At 46.8% G+C, this 19835-nt stretch overlaps 1 protein-coding gene across 9 annotated transcripts in view; it reads left to right on the forward strand.

The window, feature by feature from the left end:
* The window catches only part of RGS8 (regulator of G protein signaling 8), a 42801-nt gene extending 30304 nt beyond the window's left edge, over positions 1 to 12497 (forward strand). For 5 of the 9 annotated variants that reach the window (XM_009439348.4, XM_063794814.1, XM_063794821.1 and 2 more), the window contains 2 exons: positions 5992 to 6158; positions 7378 to 12497. In XM_009439348.4, the coding sequence (XP_009437623.1) occupies positions 5992 to 6158; positions 7378 to 7560 (350 nt within the window). In that variant the 3' untranslated portion in view covers positions 7561 to 12497. The remainder of the gene's footprint in view (positions 1 to 5991; positions 6159 to 7377) is intronic. The other 4 variants (XM_009439353.4, XM_063794805.1, XM_063794796.1 and 1 more) reach the window with 1 other exon arrangement.
* The last annotated feature ends 7338 nt before the right edge of the window (positions 12498 to 19835 follow it).

Below are 19835 nucleotides of genomic sequence, written 5' to 3' on the forward strand. Positions count from 1 at the left end.
ATACTATTCTTTTGCTTCTTTTAATCTCCCATTTTCAATACCCTTTCCCTTCTGTCTGCACACACATCTGGAGAGACCTTGCTTTGGAGTCATATGGACCTGGCTAGGAATCTTGGCCCTGCTCTTGCTGGTTGTGTAATTGGGCCATGTATTCCACTTCTCTAAGCTTTAGTTTCTTCCTGTGGAAAGTGGAGTGATATTATCTATGGATCAGCTTTGTGAAAATAAATTGAGCTAATGTTTTGTAAAGTCCTGAGCAAAAAGCACGGTGTATAGTAAATAAGTAAAATTCCTTGCCCCACATCCTAAATAAATAAGTAAAAACAACACCCTACCTTTCCTAGGCGCTACCATCTTCTCCAGCTAACATGAGACAGACTTTCAAGTTCCTGCCTGAAATGAGAAACTTTCCTGCATTCATACATAGCTCCTCTTTTTGCTCCTTATCCTATTTCTTCTACCTTCCTGGGTGCAACATTTTGTCAGTTAGATTATTTTCTTGAACTTCAGCTCCTGCTGCTCAACTGGTCTTTTCTGATCAGATCAACATTTACACATACCCAAGTCTATCTCTTTTATTTTTATTTTTTTATTTTTGAGACAGAGTCTGGCTCTGTTGCCCGGGCTGGAATGCAGTGGTGCGATCTTGGCTTACTGCGACCCCCACCTCCCAGGTTCAAGCAATTCTCCTGCCTCAGCCTCCTGAGTAGCTGGGATTACAGGCACATGCCACTGCACCTGGCTAATTTTTGTATTTTTAGTAGAGATGGGGTTTCACCATGTTGGTCAGGCTGGTCTCGAACTCCTGACCTCATAATCTGCTCTCCTCGGCCTCCCAAAGTGCTGGGATTACAGGTGTGAGCAACTGCACCTGGCCCTACCCAAGTCTATCTTAAAAAAAAAAAAATCTCTTTCCTCACTTCATGTTTCCTTCCAGCTATGCTGTCTTATTTCTCTACTTTTTTCTCTACCAAATTTGTTGCAGGCATCATCTGAATGACTGTTTCCACTTCATTCAGTCTCATTCACCACCGTACATACCATGGGACACCTAGAACCCCATCACACCATGAAAACTCTTCCTGCCAACGCTTGCTGAATCTACTGACTGCTTCTCAGACTGTATCTAGCTTGACTTCTGGGCAGCACTAGACACAGTGACTACTTCCTTCTTGAAATAATCTCTTCCTGGTCTTTTGTAGTGCTGCAAAATTCTTCTGTCTCTCTGGCTGTTTCACAGGCCTCTTGGTGTATGTTATCCTATAAGCAGGCCTAGTCATTTTCAGCTGTATTACTATTAAATGCTAGTCTTAATGAACTACTTCCAATTACTCAAGTAAACTTTCTTAATTCTAGGCCTTCATTCCTGTGGTTCCCTCTTGCTGAAATTCTCTTCTCCTTCCTCTCCTTCCTTCCCTTGCTTAGTTGCCCTCTCCTCTACCTCCCATGTCAGCTAAGAAGCCTCTTCCTCCCACAGCTCTTCCCTTCCCTCCTCAGGGCCGGCAAAGGCACCCCTCCTGGGTCCTTCATGACCCCTCTGCTTTCTCTATCATGTAACTTATCACACTACATCATAATCATCATCATTATGTTTTCTTGGCTCAAACTTCCCCTTGATGGCATGTTCTGTGAAGTCACGATTATATCTGCTTTTAGCACATAGCATAGCCTGAGTCACATAACAAGTGAATGAATGAATGAAGATGACATTATTGCTATGTTGGATTGAAGGTGAGTATACCTTATATGAAGTTTTCAATGCTACATATTGTTAGCTATGTGAAATCGGGCAAGTCACTTTTCTTAGCATTGGTTTCCTCATCTGTAAGATGAGAAGTAAAGCAAGGCTCCTGGGAGCACTTTGCAGAAGTTATCTCTACTCATCCGCACAAAGACCCAACAGAGCTGAAACCTGGATTTAAGGAGGTGATGCCTGTACCTCATCTAGCACAGGGCCAGACAGTTTCCTTAGCAAGGCTATCTTTACAAGTACCATGAAGGAAGGCAGAAAGATAATATTCTTTCCTTGTTCATAACTGCATTCACCTTGCTCATAAGCACCTGTTTCTGTTTGGTTAAAAATTAAAATCTGACACAAACAACCTTAAACTCTCCCATTAGAAGAATGTAGTCTCTTCTGGTTTAAAACCAACAACAGGCTCTTCTGAGTTGCTTTTCCAAGTCACTTTCCAGTTATTCTTTTAGACAAATTCACAGTCTTTTAGGGCCCCCTCATTCTCCTCCTCATTCACTGAATACAGTGGAAAATGTGGTAAGATGGAGGCAGAGAGGGAACCTCTGGCCTACGGACCCTCAGGTCCTCCCTGTGTTCATTGATAGTGAAATCGTGGACTGGTCACTGCTCAGAGTGCCCCCCTTGCTAAACCAGCCCTTCACTTAGTTCTCAAGGGCACTGGGTCTCCTTCAAGGAGAAAACCTTCTCCAAGAGCACTGAGGCTTCCACAGCTCCAGCTGTTTTTCCCTCCAACCTCTGCCTGTAGCCTCTGCCTCAGGGGTCCCTCCTACAAGCAGTGGGGATCTCCTGGCAGGCAGGCTGGCTGTCTAATCCGAGTTCCCTCTAGAGACTGTGGAGACTTCTGGATCTTCTCCATGGAGAGGACAGAGTGAGGGAGGGGTGACAGAGTTTCCTTGAGAGATTTCATGGGCAAGGATTTTATGATTTTGTTCTCTGACTTACTATGGTTCAACTTATGATTTTTCGACTTTAGGGTGGTGTGAAAGTGATATATATATTCAGTGGAAACAGTACTTCAAATTTTGCATTTGGATCTTTTCCCAGGCTAGCAATATGTGATATGATACTCTCTTGCAATGCTGGGCCAAATAATCTAACACAATGTCTGTTTTATAATAAAGTGCTGAATAGCTCATGTAATTTACTAAATACTGTACCAAAAGTGTTCTGAGCACATTTACGGTAGGCTCGGCTGAGCTGTGATGTTCAGTAGGTTAGGTTTATTAAGTGCATTTTTGACTCTTGGTATTTTCAATCTATGATGGGTTTTTCAGGACATACCTCCATCATAAGTTCAGAAGCATCTGTACTTTGTTACATTAGTAGTTGTTTTAAAAGACATTGCTGAATTGAACGAATGATTCTCAGTCCATCTCTGCCTAAACATTGCCGTGTCACTGTTTCATTTTGATTTTCAGTTTATCTCGGGTTTCTATTCCCTTCCTCCAGAGTTTTGAATCCAATGTAGGAATGGGAGCAGGAGGTGCCCTGAGCAGACCTCTCATTTGAGTCTAAAGTACGTTACTCTCCTCTTCTTTTTTGATACAGGAAAATTTTATTTTCCACCTGCCTGACAGGAAGTAACCTTACATTATATTCTACTTTCTCTATGCTTTGTGGTTTAGAGTTAAGTTAATCATGTGTCCTGGGTTTTGCCTCTGGTGGTCATGGTTTATAATTATTGTCTGCATGTAATTAACAGTAATGCAGCCTTCACTCTCAAAATGACCTGACTTGGATAAGTCTCAACCTCTAGGGTTCAGGTGATCCTCCCACCTCAACTTCCCGAATCGCTGGACACATGCCACCACAGCTGGCTAATTTTTGTATTTTTTGTAGAGATAGGGTTTTGCCATGTTGCCCAGGCTGGTCTCGAACTCCTGGGCTCAAGCAGTCTGTTCACCTCAGCCTCCCAAATGTTGAGACTACAGGTATGAACAACTGCACCCGGCCATTCCTACTTTTTAAAATGACTTTAAGCTCAGGCTTCCAAACTTAAATCTCCTTGTGACTTCAAGCTTAGTGTTGGGAGTCACCCGGAAACCTTTCTCTTAAGTTCCTGGCTCTTGCAAGTAAAGATGTGGCTTTTTTGATACTGTTCTAGTATAGACATTAAAATATGTATTTTGAAAGACAAAGATATACGATGACTTTTTTATTCAGAGAAATGAAAACATTTCAAGAAAGTAAAAGTAAGCATTGAATATATCAACAGCATGGCACCAGCAATCCATCAAATGACCCTGGCCAGTGCACGGTCCTGGTGGATAGTGGTGGACGTCAGATGCCCAGGTCATCCTGTCACCTAGAATTAAGAGTTGTTGGCCGGGCGTGGTGGCTCACGCCTGTAATCCCAGCACTTTGGGAGGCCGAGGCGGGCGGATCACAAGGTCAAGAGATCAAGACCATCCTGGCCAACATGGTGAAACCATGTCTCTATTAAAAGTACAAAAATTAGCGAGGCGTAGTGGCGCACACCTGTAATCCCAGCTATTCGGGAGGCTGAGGCAGGAGAATTGCTTGAACCCGGGAGGCACAGGTTGCAGTGAGTCGGAACTGTGCCACTGCACTCCAGCGTGGCGACAGAGCAAGACTCCATGGCCCCCACCCACCCCCCCCCCCAAAAAAAAAGAGTTGTTAACATTTTGTTCTTCTGGGGAATTTTAGAAAAGAAATAAAAGATTATTGCCAGGGTCTTTTATAACCAGTAGAACACTTCTTTATTCTAGGTTGTATGTGCCCTTCCCCTGAGGACAGTTTATAGAAAACTATAGCTGTTATTTGATTAAAGGGAGTGTGTTGAGGTTGAAATAACTAATAAAAAATATTTTTAAATAAAAACATTAACTGGATGCATAAGCTATCAATAAATGTGATTTCCCTTTCTAACTTGACATGGTAACCCTGCTCATCTTGTGTTGGTTGGAAGCACTGCTTGACAATATGTATGACATTGATTAATAAAAATGAAAAGCCATATTAATTTGTTAAATCACTTGGCAGAAAAATTATGATCAATCTTAATTAAAACATAATTTGATAGGCAATATCTTTTAAAATAAAGGACACATGGAATAAAAGGTCAAAATACAGCACCTCAAAGGTTTTTTTTAAAAGAGGCTTGCAACCCCGTCCAGGTAACAGAATGAAACTGCCGACTGCATTTCAGTGGGTAGTTTACTTTCAGATTTTTTTTGGTAGTAGCAAAGGATGGGACATTCACACTTCCCTCTAGTTCATCTTGTAACAAGTTGTGTGTTTCCTCAGGGTGGTTGACTTGGATTAGGTTAGAGAACAAATAATTTGACCAAATTATTAAATAGCAACATAGCTCACCAGTAGACCCAGGGGATAGAGACACCTGTGCCCCAAATATATTACTACAACTTCCTAAATGTGGCTTCATAATATCACTATGACTCTATTTTTTTTTTTTATGAGACGTATTTTTGGTCTTGTCACCCAGGCTGGAGTGTAGTGGCGTGATCTCGGCTCACTGCAACCTCTGACCCCCAGGTTCAAGCAATTCTCCCACCTCAGCCTCCCAAGTAGCTGGAATTACAAGCATGCACCACCACACCCAGCTAATTTTTTGTATTTAGTAGAGATGACGTTTCGCCATGTTGGCCAGGCTGGTCTCGAACTCCTGACCTCAGATGATCCACCTGCCTCTGACTCCCAAAGTACTGGGATTACAGGCATGAGACACTGAGTCCAGCCCTATGACTCTTGAATATGAAGCACGGCTTGCCTCTGAGGACACTTTTGTGTCTAAGAGAATGGGGTCTTTTTTTTTCTTTTTTTGAGACGGAGTCTCGCTCTGTCGCCCAGGTTGGAGTGCAATGGCATGATCTCAGCTCACTGCAACCTCTGCCTCCTGGGTTCAAGCGATTCTCCTGCCTCCCTGCCAAGTAGCTGGGATTATAGACATGTGCCACCATGCCCAGCTAATTTTTTTTGTCTTTTTAGTAGAGATGGGATTTTACAATTTTGGCCAGGCTGGTCTCGAACTCATGACCTCAGGTGATCCACCCACCTCAGCCTCCCAAAGTGCTGAGATTACAGGCGTGAGCCACTGCACCCAGATGAGAATGGGGTCTTCAAGAGGGTGTGGAGGAGCAGTGAGCTTGGACAATTAGGGGCACCCTCACACTATTACTTCCTTTCTTTCTTCTACAGTTCTTAAACTTAAGCTGCTTCCTATCTCTCTTCTTTTCTTCCTCCCACATCCGCAGATGGGGTGGCTGCATTCCGTGCCTTCTTGAAGACGGAGTTCAGTGAGGAGAACCTGGAATTCTGGTTGGCCTGTGAGGAGTTCAAGAAGACCAGGTCAACTGCAAAACTGGTCTCTAAGGCCCATAGGATCTTTGAGGAGTTTGTGGATGTGCAGGCTCCACGGGAGGTGTGTTGGCAGCGGCGACCATCCTGTCTATCCATGGCTCCTAGCTTGCATTTCTCTCCTCAGAGAGGATCTGAGCCAGGCTTGATGAGGACTTTCTTATACTAAACTGAGCCTCATCACTCTGGTGGCCCTTGATGAAAAAAGGATCATTTTTAAGAAACTGAAACCCAGGGTTTCCATCAAAGGAGCTCCATTAGGAGTGTTTTAGTTATCTGTCAGTTAAACATGTGCTAGCAGGAACTGTGTTGCTACAGAGATTTTGCAAGAATAAGTGCTACCGAGTCTATGTTCATTTTCCTGATGGAAGGCAGCATAGCTTAATGAAATGTGGATCTGCTTTGAAATCTTGTTTCAATTTTAGCTCCACCACTTACTAGCTATGAGATCTTGGTCAAATTACTAAACCTCTCTGGGTCTCAATTTCCCCAATGTAAAAGCGTACCTACCTTTCAGAACATGAGAGATAAAGCACCTGTTCAGTATTTGCCACTGCTCATTAATGAGTAATTACAATTATTTACATTATTTAATTATACTTATTTGTAATAATAGGACGAATTTCTATTATACTGCTGTTGTGAGTTATAATACAGAATTTCACTTGGGAGGGGAGGGTTTAAATGAAGAAAAATGTTTGCTACAAGTTTAAGTGCATTGCATTTTTAGATTCCTTCAATTATGCTTTGACTTGGGATGCGAGAAGTCTTTACCAGTTGGCTAGGATGCTACAGGCCCTTTATAATGCTGTTTGGAACACAGATGTACATTCTAACCAGGGCCTCCCTCCACAGGGCATTTGTTTCCTTAGTAGACAAGAAAGGAGAGGAGAGAAAGCTTACTTCAGGGGACTTGCGTTAACAACTGGCTTGGATCTATCCCTTTGCCTGCCATGGTGAAGGTCCCTGGATTAGGGATTCAAGTAATTTGGGATTTTGCCTTGGCTCTGTTACTAACTTTCCATACTACTTTAAACAAGCTTTTTAGTCTCTTCTTTCCAGTATTGTTGTCTATAAATTGGGACTGAGAATATCTGGTCTTCAGACCCCACAGGATTCTTGCTGTGATCAAAAGGGATGACCTCCATGGAAGCAATTTGAAAAGCAGAAATCACCTTAAACATGTAGATGCTGTCATTAATAATTATTGCATAGTTAGGGCCAGCTGCCAGAAACCTTGGCCCTTGAGGGCCTGTGACCTTGCTCTCTGTTTGTATCTCTAGGTAAACATTGACTTCCAGACCCGAGAAGCCACGAGGAAGAACCTGCAGGAGCCATCCCTGACTTGCTTTGACCAAGCCCAAGGAAAAGTACACAGCCTCATGGAGAAAGACTCTTACCCCAGGTTCCTGAGGTCCAAAATGTACTTAGATCTGCTGTCCCAAAGCCAGAGGAGGCTCAGTTAGACCTCAGAAGGGAACTCCTGGAAATCACCAGCTTTCCCCTCCACTTGCTGCCAAGATCATATTCTAATGTGAAATGTCATAGGTGTTCAAAAGCGGTGGCATTGGGGGTGGGAGGCTGGGGGTGAGGAAGGAATGAAGGGCCATTCCAAAGTATGACCCAGCTGCCAGAGCTTGGACTCTATTCCATTTACCCACGTTTATGTTTTGGTTAGTGGTAGCGCCTTGCCGCTGTCACCCTTTTCTGGGTCAGCAACTTGCCCTTCATATAATGCCTTGGGTCACCTCTGCTGAGAGGGCAGATTTGCTGTGCTAGGCTAATCTGTAAATAATGCAAATGCAATTCCCACCACCTCCACACCCTCCTCGGTTAGGATTCCTGACTGTCCACTTGTTGTAAATCCCTGGGAGGAATAGCTGAAAGACTTGGGCTCAACTCTGTGATTTGTAGTGGCCAGCTCTGCTCACTGGGATCTCACAGCTTAGGAGAGAGGTTTCTGTGGAATTCCAGGTTTCTAGTTCTGTCATTGACAGGTGACCTCTCAGAGAAGGAGTGAAATCCATGGAGTTGTTTGTTTCTTCCATTTCCATTGGACCAGTGTGAAAAACTGTGATTACTTCCCATCTTGGCCTAGGAAATTCACAAGACTACCCTAACCTTACATTTCCAGAAAGAGTCTTGGGTGATGTTCTTCATGACTTCTGAAGTGGAACTGCCATTAAGAAAGATACAGCTTGCAAATCTTCCTCAATTCTACGAAGAACTTTTCCAGAAGTCAAGAGACGAGGGCAAGTAGCACCAGTAGACTTCTATTCAAAGGGGTACCATGTAACCTGTCTGTTGCTCAGTGTCTTCTCTGCCCTCACCTCTCTGCAGCATCATACATCACTGATGTCTTAGGATGACAGCTTGGCAAAGGAAGGTGAATTCCTATAGCATGGAGTGCTCCCATGGTGCCTAATACTTTCCCTGTATCTCCACCTCCCCCCTTCCATGCCGGTCATGTAATTATGATGGGGGAGAATGGGAATTTAGGCTGAAACTCTTTCCAGCATACTTCCTGGGAAAATGCTTTCTTAGAAAGATCTCTCTCTTGGATACTATGAAGCAGCTTCTTTCTTGATCTTTGACCTTTTGGAATTGAGCATGAAATAGGAGGTGTGGCTAAGAAGATCACTGTGAACATCTGGACGTGGAGAACCTTCCTAAAATGCTTTCATGGTACCCTGCAGCTGCTCTTGGAAATGTGTCAGGCAATTCTTCCTTGGAGGATGAGTGAGCAGCCTGGAACCTACTCTAGCCACCCAGGAAAAAGCTGACTTTGGCACAAGACTAGTGCCCAGGAGATGAACCTTTAGCAGAGAGACCGGAAAGTGAAAGAGGGGCATGTAAGAGGCTGGTTTCCAGGTGGAGAGGATAACAGAGTGGAGTTACTAATTGGAATAATTCACGACCAGTGGATTTGGATTCATTGCAGATCTACAAAACGTTCAGCTTGACTAAGTGGAACAGCACATGATTAGGCATAAGCTCTGGAGTGCAGACAATTGAGAACTGGGCTGAACCATTCTCCTTTTAAGGGGTGAGGGGCCTTTTAACGTTATGCTGGTGGCGTTCTAGTGCTTGTGTTCCTCTCCAGTAACTTTGAGAATCTCTTCCTTTTTTAGCTATAGCTAGACCAGGCCAAGAAAGCCCTTGAGTCCCACTAGTGCTAGGGCCACTGCACTGCTACAGCACATTGTTATCTGTGAGTGAGGGTGGGTGTGACCGTGTGAACCTCAAGGGGAGAGAAGAACACATGTCTCCTAGCCCTCACAGACACCGAAAAGACCTGTGGAATTTTGTGTTTGAGAACTCCAAAGCCTCAAATGGGTGTTCCTAGTTAGATCAGGTAGTATCCTCCTAACCGTGGTTAAAAAAACAAATCATTCTTTCTTAGATAAAGCTGCCAGAATTAATTTAATGATTAAATTCTCTAACAGGGTATTTTAAACATTGTTTACATATGAAATGTGCATCTGCTGCCAACTCTACTGTCGAATATGAGGTGCATATCAATTGGAACTGCACAGAGTTATAGAAATGTGAAACATTCTGAAAGGGGCTTTTTCTCCACTTCCACTATTCCAAGGAGAAAAGCCTGAACAAGAGTGTCGTGCGATGGCCTCATAGAGAGGCCTAGAGTTCTTGCCAACTATTGAGGAAACGAAGGCTGCAGATGGTGGTGTCATGGCGCCCTGGTGACTTCCTCCCACAATGGGGAGGTGTGAAAGACCAAGCTTGGGGATCCTGAATTTTGCAGCTAAGCAAGGGTATGTGGGCATTTGTCCATGTGTAGAGGAACGTGATAGCTAAATTTATGGTACTCCTGTGGAGCGTCTCTGTGTGTTTGTGTGTGTGTGACAACTGTGAGCATTAGACTAGTACACGGCAGACATGATCTTCCCGTGGGGTGGAGCTTTCCTCATACCTTGTATGCCCTGCTTCCCACAAGAGGCACAGAGCTCTCCACTCTGATGCCTACTTTCAGGCACTCTGGTCGTGCCAACCCAGATTTTGGTCTGTGATGAAACAAAGAGAAATGTTTACAACATCTAGAGCAATATCCAAGCATACCTCATCCCTGAGCTTCCATGTTTCCCAGTCCTGCCCTCTCTCCCATTGCCTCTTCCGCAAGCCCATGTCCTTGGGTATCACTTCCATTTATTTCCTGTCTTCCTTGGCTCCTCAAGCCGAGCCTGTGCTGTGGACTTGCCTTCTGGACTTGAGGCTTGCTCAGTCCTGGGCCTATGCAGGCTCCAGGCAAGCCAGGGCAGGGCAAGTCCAGGCAAGTCTAGGCAGAGCTGTGACTTCTAGAATTGCTCTCCATCCCTGAGTGATCTTGCCCCACTGGAGGGCTAACTTGTTTGGGGGCTGGTGTGAGATTCGTCATTGCCCTTGGCAAACTAAATAGAATACTGTCAGTATCAACCATTCATGGCCTTGGGCACCTCTGGGGTGAGGAAGAATCCTCTGAGGCAGTCCTTCTCATTAAACTTGAGCATGCACAGGAATCACCTGGAAAGCCTGTGACAAGTGCTAATTCCCAGGTGCACACCCAGAGATGCTGATCTGATAGACCTGAGATGGGGCCCAGAAATCCACATTTTTAATAAGTTCCTAGGTGGCTAGTGGCCTGTGGACTTGGAAAAAAGATGGTCTTAGACAGAGTCTCACGACCTTGGCTGCTCCTTAGAATCACCTAGGGAGTTTTTAAAACCCAGATGTCCAGGTCCCACCCCAGAACAGCCAAATCAGAAGCTTTTGTTAGAGACCCAGGCATCAGTCATTTTTAAAGCTCCACAGGTGATTCCAATGTGCAGCTGAACTTAGGAAGCATTGAGTCTAAGGAGTGAGGAGGAACACAGCGGGGGGGGGGGGGGGGGGGGCTGGGGGAGGGGGGAGACACAGCTGTGTGGGCCAAGGGGGCTGGTGTATCTCCACATGCAAGCATGTAGATACCGAGGAACCTGGCCAGCCCTGCAGCCTGACTCGGGATGGCTGCCTCTATGCCCTCTGCGTCTGACTTGCTCCTTTGAGATAAAGGTGTTTTGGCCCAAGCTGAGTGCATTGCTGGGCAGCGGCCATGCTGAAGGTGGTAGCTGAAGGGACCCTTGATCGAAAGACGCTCTGCCATGCTTTCTGAGTCCTGTCTCCTCCAAGCTTGTCTCCTAGGCTGTTTCCCCTGTCTGTTTTCCTGCACCCTTGTGTTTGGCCATTTTTGCATTAGGCTGTGTCTCTGTACCCAAGGCCACGTGACAAGGTAGTTGGAACCCCCACTCAAGTGGTGAGTGAAGAGCGTCGTGGTAATAATAATAGTAGTAACACAACTTCCAAATTTCTCAGTGGAGAGTGTCACGTCCTGGGGGTATCAAGATCTGTGAGGCCTTTCCAAGCCCTCACCATTCCCTCTTTGGTCCCAGGTTGAGTGGGCAGCTGGGAAGGTCCTAGTTGATTTTAATCTCCGGTGCTTTCCCCAGAACTGCTGCTCTGAATAAACCAAAGCTATGAAAGAGTGTTCTGCGCAGGCTGCGGGCCCAGCCTCTGGGTGCAGGCCCTGGGCACTTGAGCTGAGCAGCTCAGCTGGCTCTGCTGTGAGGGAAAGCCGTGAACTTAACTGTGCTGAGAGCTGGGTGAGGGCAGAATGGGGAAGACTGAAGAAGAAGGAGCAGGTGGGAGAGACCAGCCGCTAACATGGTGTCTACTTCTCCGTGGATCAGAGGAGAAGGGATGAGTAGCAAATGCAGAGGCAGGGTGGTCTCCCAGCAACAAGGATGTCCAGAGTTCTCCTGACCCTGTCTGCACCCACTTCCATGCAAGGCAGAGGCATCACAGTTTTCCATCCCAGGCCACCCTTCACTCTTCCAAGTGTCAGGCCTCTTTAAATCTGCATCCCTTTGGGTTAGAAGCAAGAGAGGTGGCAAAGTCTCCCTGGCACTGAGAGCCTGTCCCACCATGCCACTCGGCATGAGATGGTGGAAGAAGAAGCCAAGAGCAGAGATGCCTTCCTGTCCCCGTGGCCTCTCAGGACTCCACAAGATGCTGTGGACCAAGATGAGAGATTTCAGGATGGGGCCACTGGCCTTCCTAGGTTGGGCTCTGGGTCCTTTCAATAAACTGTTCCTTTCCTGATTCTTACTCCCTTTTGGTCCTTCCACTCCCTTCCCTCTGCCAGGTATGGAAAAGGTGGCTGGGCTCGGTGTGCGCTCCAACCCCGGTAGCATTAGCTGAGTCACGCGGCGAGCACACAACAGATTTGTAGCAGCTCATCTGCCATATAAACCGCTTGGCTGATGGAGTCCTCATTGAGTTTTTTCATTATCGTGTAAAGTGGAATCATGTCATTCACCTTTACTATAAACAAGGCTGTGAGAACATAATAAACAGAACCTGAACAAGCTGCTCTCTGCGCTCTGTCCACATTTCTGCCCAGCTGACTCTTTATGAGGAAACTGTCCACATCACACATGGACTTGCTGGAGGGAGGGCACGTGGGCCCACCTGGCAGTGGCTGGCACAGGGCTGGCCATCAGGAGAAGCAGGGGTGTGGGTGGAAATGGATTGGCCTGGCTTGGGGATGAGCGTGGGGTGGAGAGTGACTATGGGTTATGAAAGTGGCTTTGAAACTGTAAAGTGCTGGCCCAGTTTGAGGTAGTGTTTTTATTACTACCATCTACTGCTTGAAAATGCAGAGAGAAAAAAAGGATGGGGATGGTTTGTGTATTTGTTCAGCTGGAGCAATCTGGAAATGCAGTGGGTTCATACTGCTTAGGGCTGTACCTCACTTTATACAATCAGTGTGTCCCCAAAAAGTGTGTATTAGTCATCAGATCTTTAAGTGCCTCTGGTGATCAGGTCCTGTGGAGGGGATGGAAGGAGAATAAGGCACTGTATCTGCTCACAAAAGCTCATTCTTAAAGTAGGGTGATAAGACAGAGATATGCAAAACCTTAACCATCCAAATAATTGAAAATGCTCTGGAAAAGGTCTGTCTTTAAAGGAAAGCTGACATTTCTTCAAAGATGAATCCTTTGGGTTAAAAGAAAAGTCCTTTTGTAAAGCAAATGATCACCCTCAATTCCAATTTTGTAGACTGGGCAGGGAGTAGTGGCAGGTTGGGCTGCTGCAGACAGGGGTCCGCCACTTGGGAGGGGGTGTGGCTGGTTTCTGTCTTTCTGGCTTTGCTCTTCTACTCCTTCTACCCCTATTCCCACATGGGGCTCCTGACCCCTCCAGGAGAGAGTGGAAGGGGAAAGATGAGAGGTCAGGGATGAGGGGTGTGGGTGGGGGGTCAGGCCTGATGTAGATGCCATCTGAGATAGGCTGTGGGCTCTCCAGCCTTGGAGGACTCTGTGGAGGGGAAAGGGGAGTCCTTCCTGGTTCATTGGAGACCGTGTGTCTTGGGAATCTGCTCCCTGCAGTCTCCCAGTGAGGGTGAATGATTCCCTCTGGCGGGTGGACTGGTCCTTCCTGACAGTGCCCCAGCTTCTCTCTGCTGCAGTCCGCTTGCCCACTTGGACAGGTCCTAGGTTGAACTCATGCTAGTCTTCTCTCCAGAGGCCCACAGTGGGCCCATTGGGACCATTTGGATCTTATTTTTCCCTAGAATTAGAAGAAAGCAGCTGCTCTTCTTGCTCTGTAGCCAGAGCCACCAGCCAGCCCGCTGCTAACATTTTTTATTTTCCAGGCTGGAATAGACACCCATCTCCTGGGTCCTCAAGCATCAGGGGGCACATGTCAGGCTCCAAGGACCCACAGAACCCACACTCCCTTGGAGTGAGGTGAGACGTAGGCACCCTGCCCGTCCTTCCAGGGGGCTGGGGCTCACAGCACACCAATAGTTCTCTCCAAAAACTTTCACAAGTTCTCTCCAGCCCCTGATCTTTTGCCGAGGGATGGATTCTCAGTGCCATTCACTTGTTCTCCACTCCCTCCCTGGAGTGTTGGCTTGGTCTGGAACCCGCTTTGGTATCTGAGATCACTCTCCTAGGCCTTGACAGAGGCTCTTACACGTGTAAGACACTTAGCACTAAGCCTGGCATCTCACTAACACGCAGCACATGTACAGAAACAAAAGCCAAGTCCCTTCTGGTCCTAGGATCTACAAACAAAGCCATGGAGAGAGAGAGAGACAGAAGAGATCACTGAGATAACTTCCTCTGGAGGATGTGCTTCTTAGTTGGGGCCTGTCTTAATCTGTTTGGACTGCTGTAACAAAGTGCCACAGACTGGTGGTTTATAAACAACAGATATTGTTCTTCACAGTTCTGGAGCCTGGAAGTCCGAGATCAGAGTGCCAGCATGGTCGGGCTCTGGGGAGGGCTCTCTTCCAGGTTGTGGACCGTCAACTTCTTGTTATATCCCCACATGGTGGAAGGAACGCTACCCAGCTCTCTGGTTTCTTATAAAAGTCACTAATCCCATTCACAAGGGCTCCACCCTCATGGTCTAATCACCTCCCACAGGCTCCACTTTTTAATACCATCCCATTGGGCTCATGGTTTCAGTATATAAGTGTTGGGGTCTGGGCACAAATATTCAGTCCATTTTAGAGTCTGTCCTGGTCCCCTATCCAGAAAGGGTAGTAAAGCTGGAGGGAAAGGGTGGGGACATGCTATGTGTGCTGCCTCCCATGTTCATGCCTCATACCACAGCACAGAGGGACATCCCAGTCCACACTCTGGGTCACTGGCTGGATGCTCAGCCATGGAAACAGAAAAGCCACAAGCCTGAGAGCCTTTGACTAGGGTTACGTGAGCACGCTGTTCCTGGTAGTTTGGGCTGTGATGCCAGATTAGGTTTCAATCTCAGCTTTAACTCTTACAAGTTGTGTGATCCTAGGGAATTTACTTCCCTGTGCCTCAGTTTTCCCATCTGTAAAACTAAAATAATAACAGAGTCAACTGCTTGGGGTCATTATGAACATTAAGCTAGGAAGAACGTGGCACCTAGTAGGCACACAGTGTGTGCTAAGTGGCATCATTCTCTCATATTGGAATCACTAGGGAGTCAAGCCAGCACCTTATTCATAGCTCACTTGCTTCTCAGATAAGTGCAAAAGAAAAACACTCAAAGCAAATGATATTACAGAATCGACATCACATCCCTTCCCTACTAAACTCTAAAATCCCTGAAGGTAGAGAGAGATTGTAATTCCAGACCCAGACTCCCTGGGTCTCTTTTGTTTACTGCCCTAGTTCCTAAATATTTATTGGAAGAACATTACATCTACAAGTGTTTTTTGAGCACCTCTTTCTTTTCTTTTCTTTTCTTTTTTTTTTTTTTTTTTTTGAGATGGAGTCTTGCTCTGTCGCCCAGGCTGGAGTGCAGTGGCATGATCTCGGCTCACTGCAAGCTCCGCCTCCCAGGTTCACGCCATTCTCCTGCCTCAGCCTCCCAAGTAGCTGGGACTACAGGTGCCCGCCACCATGCCCGGCTATTTTTTGTATTTTTAGTAGAGACGGGGTTTCACCGTGTTAGCCAGGATGGTCTCAATCTCCTGACCTTGTGATCCACCTGCCTTAGCCTCCCGAAGAGCTGGGATTACAGGCATGAACCACCACGCCCGGCTGAGCACCTCTTATAGATTAGTCACTTGGGTAGATTGGGGGTGGAGGCAAGAAATCTAAAACCTGGACTTTCATAGAACTTACTTGATTCTTAGAAAGACTTAATGCTTTATAAGCCTTGGCACTTACCAAATGAGTGGTATAGAAAGTAAATGGCTGCATGATGAGAAGCTGCTATGCTAATAGGAAACACTTAGGGGCCAGGTACTTTACCAGCAATTTACACGGTTCATCTAGTTGGGTCCCTGCAACAGTTTATTATTACTGTTATTATTATTTTAGAGATGGGTCTCATCTATCACCTAGGCTGGAGTACAGTGGTGCTATCATAGCTCGCTGCAGCCTCAAACTCCTGGACACAACAATCCTTCCACCTCTGCCTCCTAAGTAGCTGGGATTGCAGGTGTGCACCACTATACCCAGCTAATTTAAAAAATTGTTTTGTAGAGACAGTGTCTCACTATGTTGCCCAGGCTGGCCTTGAACTGGGCTCAAGCATTCCTTCCACCTCAGACACCTGAGTAGCTGGAATTACAGGGAGGAGCCACCAAGCCCAGCCCCTGCAACAATTATATGAGGCAACGTATGAGTTTGCTCGGGCTACGAAAACAAAGTATTACACACAGAGTGGCTTAAACAAGAGTTTTATTGTCTCACAGTTCTGGAAGCTAGAAGTGCAAGATTAAGGCGCTGGCAGAGTTGGTTTCTTCTGAGGTCTCTCCTTTTGGCTTGCAGATGGCTGCCTTCTTGCTGTGTCCTCACAATCTTTCTTCTGTACTCTAACCCTTGGTGTCTCTTCCTCTTCTTATAAGAACATCAGTCATATTAAAGCCCCATCCTAATGGCCTCATTTAACTTAATCGCCTCGTACAAGCCCTATCCCCAGATACAGACATATTTTGAGGTACTAGGGTTAGGCTTCATCATAGGAATTTGGGGGACTCAGTTCAGCCCATCACAGATAAACACTATTATTAATCCCCATGTACAGGTGAGGAAACCGAAGCACAGAGAGGTACTTCAGTGATCTACCCAAGGCCGTACAGTGTGTACGTGGCAGAATTGGGATTTAAAGCCCCGGATTTAGAAATCCAGAGCTGGTGCTCTGAACCTCTACTGTGCTGTGGACTAGACGGAAATATGGGGAAGAGATGGGAGTGGGGCAGGTGCATAGGTGCCAGGGGGCAAGGAAATGGGGGTGGCGGGGTGTTGTCAGGGGTGCTGGAGCTAAATCGCTCATAGGATGTCATGGATGAGTCCACACCAATGCTGGTCTGCTACAGATGAAGGTAGGAGGAGAAATGGGAGGGTCAGTTCTCTCTGTCTTTTGCTCGCTCAGAAATCTGAGCTCCTGGAGAAGCTGGAGGCCTGGTGGGAAATGGTGGCTAAAAGACATGCTGCAAAGCCCACTGGAAATTGGACTAGCCAATTATCCACCCAAGCTGTTCGTTTCCAGGCAGCGGGTACAGGCGCAGCCATGCGAGTTTGTCCCACATCCTCGGAGCATGTCATCCTTCCTGGGGAGGCGGAGTCCTGGTCTTGCCCACAACTCCGAAGACAAGTGTTGCTCCATCCCCTGAATCTGCCGAAAGGAGAACACACCAGTGGGGCGCAGGCTGCAGGCATGCCCTTCTCAAGGACAGAGAAGTAGCCCCCATCTCCTCTCACACTAATACCAGCTCATAGGCACCACGAGTGGCAGGGGGCTCTCCCCAGAGCCATGTGATGAGGGAATAGAGGTGAGATTTGGATGCAGACAGGCCTGAGTTCAAATCCTGATGCTGTTGCTTACTCAGTGTGTGTGAGATGCCGGGGATGGTACTTGGCCACTCATAGCCTCAGTTTTCTTACTAGAAAAAGGGGGATTACAAAACCCACATTTCCAGGCAGGTTGCTGCAAGGATGAGAGATGATGTGCAAAGCATCTGGAGCAGGACCTGGTATTGAGTAGGTGCTCAAAAATTAGAAGCTGTGAGTATTGGAGATATCCTGGCTTATAGACATCTCAGCACTAGGTCTCTAAATCTTTATTTCATTTATTTTTTTTTTATGAGATGGAGTCTCACTCTGTCGCCAGGCTGGAGTGCAGTAGCATGATCTCGGCTCACTGCAACCTCTGCCTCCCAGGTTGAAGCAATTCTCCTGCCTCTGCCCCCCTGAGTAGCTGGGACTACAGGAGCGCACCACCACACCCAGCTGATTTTTGTATTTTTAGTAGAGACAGGGTTTCACCATTTTGGCCAGGATTGTCTCAATCTCTTGACCTCATGATCCGCCTGCCTCTGCCTCCCAAAGTGCTGGGATTACAGGCATGAGCCACCGCACCTGGCTAGTCTCTAAATCTTGTCTGGGGGACAGAGCATGTTGTGGAGCAGTTAGCAGCAGAGAGTCAATGGAGTTGGGTTGAATGTAAGTGTACTTGCAGAAAAGGAGGCCCTCTGTCAGCTAGAAACAAAACAAAATGCCTTTCATTCAGAATTGTGCTCTGCCCCAACTAGGGTATTAGCAGCCCTCCTTAGGTGCCCTATGAGCTAAATATAACAGGGATGATGCACTGGTCACATAGGCTTTTCACTGCAACCTCCAAAATGCAAGCAGATTAACTGGATATTTGAGGTGGCAGAGTTAAAAAAAAAACCCACAAAATCCCTGAGCCAAATCAACTGATCACGTACTTTCGACATGCTCTTATCTCATTTATCCTGAGATGACCAGAATTGTACTTTTGACTTAACTTTTGGGAAATACTGGAAACATAACTGATGTGGATGTTCTCATTCAAGGCGTAGAGTTTGTAAGTGGCTCTGGAATAGATTAAAATGGAACTCATCTTGATGACAGAATAGCTGCATGTAGGTTTGCTGGGGGTTTTTTGTATTTATTTATTTATTTATTTTTGAGACAGAGTCTCGCTCTGTCGCCCAGGCTGGAGTGCAGTGGCACGATCTTGGCTCACTGCAACCTCCGCCTCCCAGGTTCAAGCAATTCTCCTGCCTCAGCCTCCTGAGTAGCTGGGATTACAGGCATGCGCTACCACGTCTCAAACTCCTGACCTTGTGATCGACCCGCCTCGGCCTTCCAAAGTGCTGGGATTACAGGAGTGAGCCAATGTGCCCAGCCGGTTTGCTGGATATTAAGGGAAATGGTTTTAATTGTATGTTCTAAAAATGAAATTGTCAGGATTTTCCAGTAAGTGCTTTATTAGGTCAGTTTTTACCAATAAGCAAGATTGATTGAAACCTGCAACTCCTCAGAGCCTAGATCAGCAGCATCTCCCAGGAAATAGTGAGGAGGGGGTGAGGAGCTGGGAAGGGGTTGTGGGACCGTGTGTATCATAATCACATGCAAATCACAGCAGCCTAGGAGACAGTGGCATGCTAGGTCAGGGCAATCTTCCTCTCCCGCCTCCCTGCAACATGGGGAGAAGGAGAGTTGGTTTCTGGGGGATGAATATAGAGAAAGTGCTCATAAGCAGTCTTGGCCCTCATTTTGGCCATGGCATGGTTGAAATGGGGCAGGCCCAGTGAGGACTGATCCAAGACGAGAGGGAAAATAGGCTTGCATTCCGGACTCAGGGGCTGCAGTTGCTGTGATAAAGTGACTTGCAGAAGAGAAGGGGAGCTATGGGACCCTCGCTCATCCCGCTGGCTAACGGCCCTTTGCAGGTGACTCTGTGGAGAGACTTGTTTCAGCCAAGAGGACACATCCTCATGCAGAGGGGCAGCATCTGGGCCTGCTCTGCAGCCATGGAGACAAACTTGCTCTGTCAAGGGAGCAGCTGCTGGCCACCTGCTCACCAGTCCAGGCTAAGCCCTTTTCTGAGCAGGAGTGTAGGAGCCTGATCCCTAGAATACAGGGCTGGAGGTACAGTAGTGAGCGAGCATGGTGTGTTTTTGCTAGCCTGGGCCATTAGTTTTCCAAGGTGGCCCGGGTGCCCACCCCACCTAAGGTCCCATACACAGGGAACTCTCAGCATGCTGAGGTTCCATGCATAGGGACCCCTCAGCTGTCCTTGTCTGCTGACCTTTTTGTCTCAGTAACACCTAGACCTGCTCCCACTTCCTTGCACCAGAAGCAGCATCTGTTGCAGAGCTGGACCAGCTAGCAGGAGGCCGGGCAGAGATTAGTAAGGCCAGGCCACTTTGGAGGAATTCTGGGGCTTCAGCCTA

The sequence above is a fragment of the Pan troglodytes genome, chromosome 1 (genome assembly GCF_028858775.2).
Source record: "Pan troglodytes isolate AG18354 chromosome 1, NHGRI_mPanTro3-v2.0_pri, whole genome shotgun sequence".
Classification (NCBI taxonomy): domain Eukaryota; kingdom Metazoa; phylum Chordata; class Mammalia; order Primates; family Hominidae; genus Pan; species Pan troglodytes.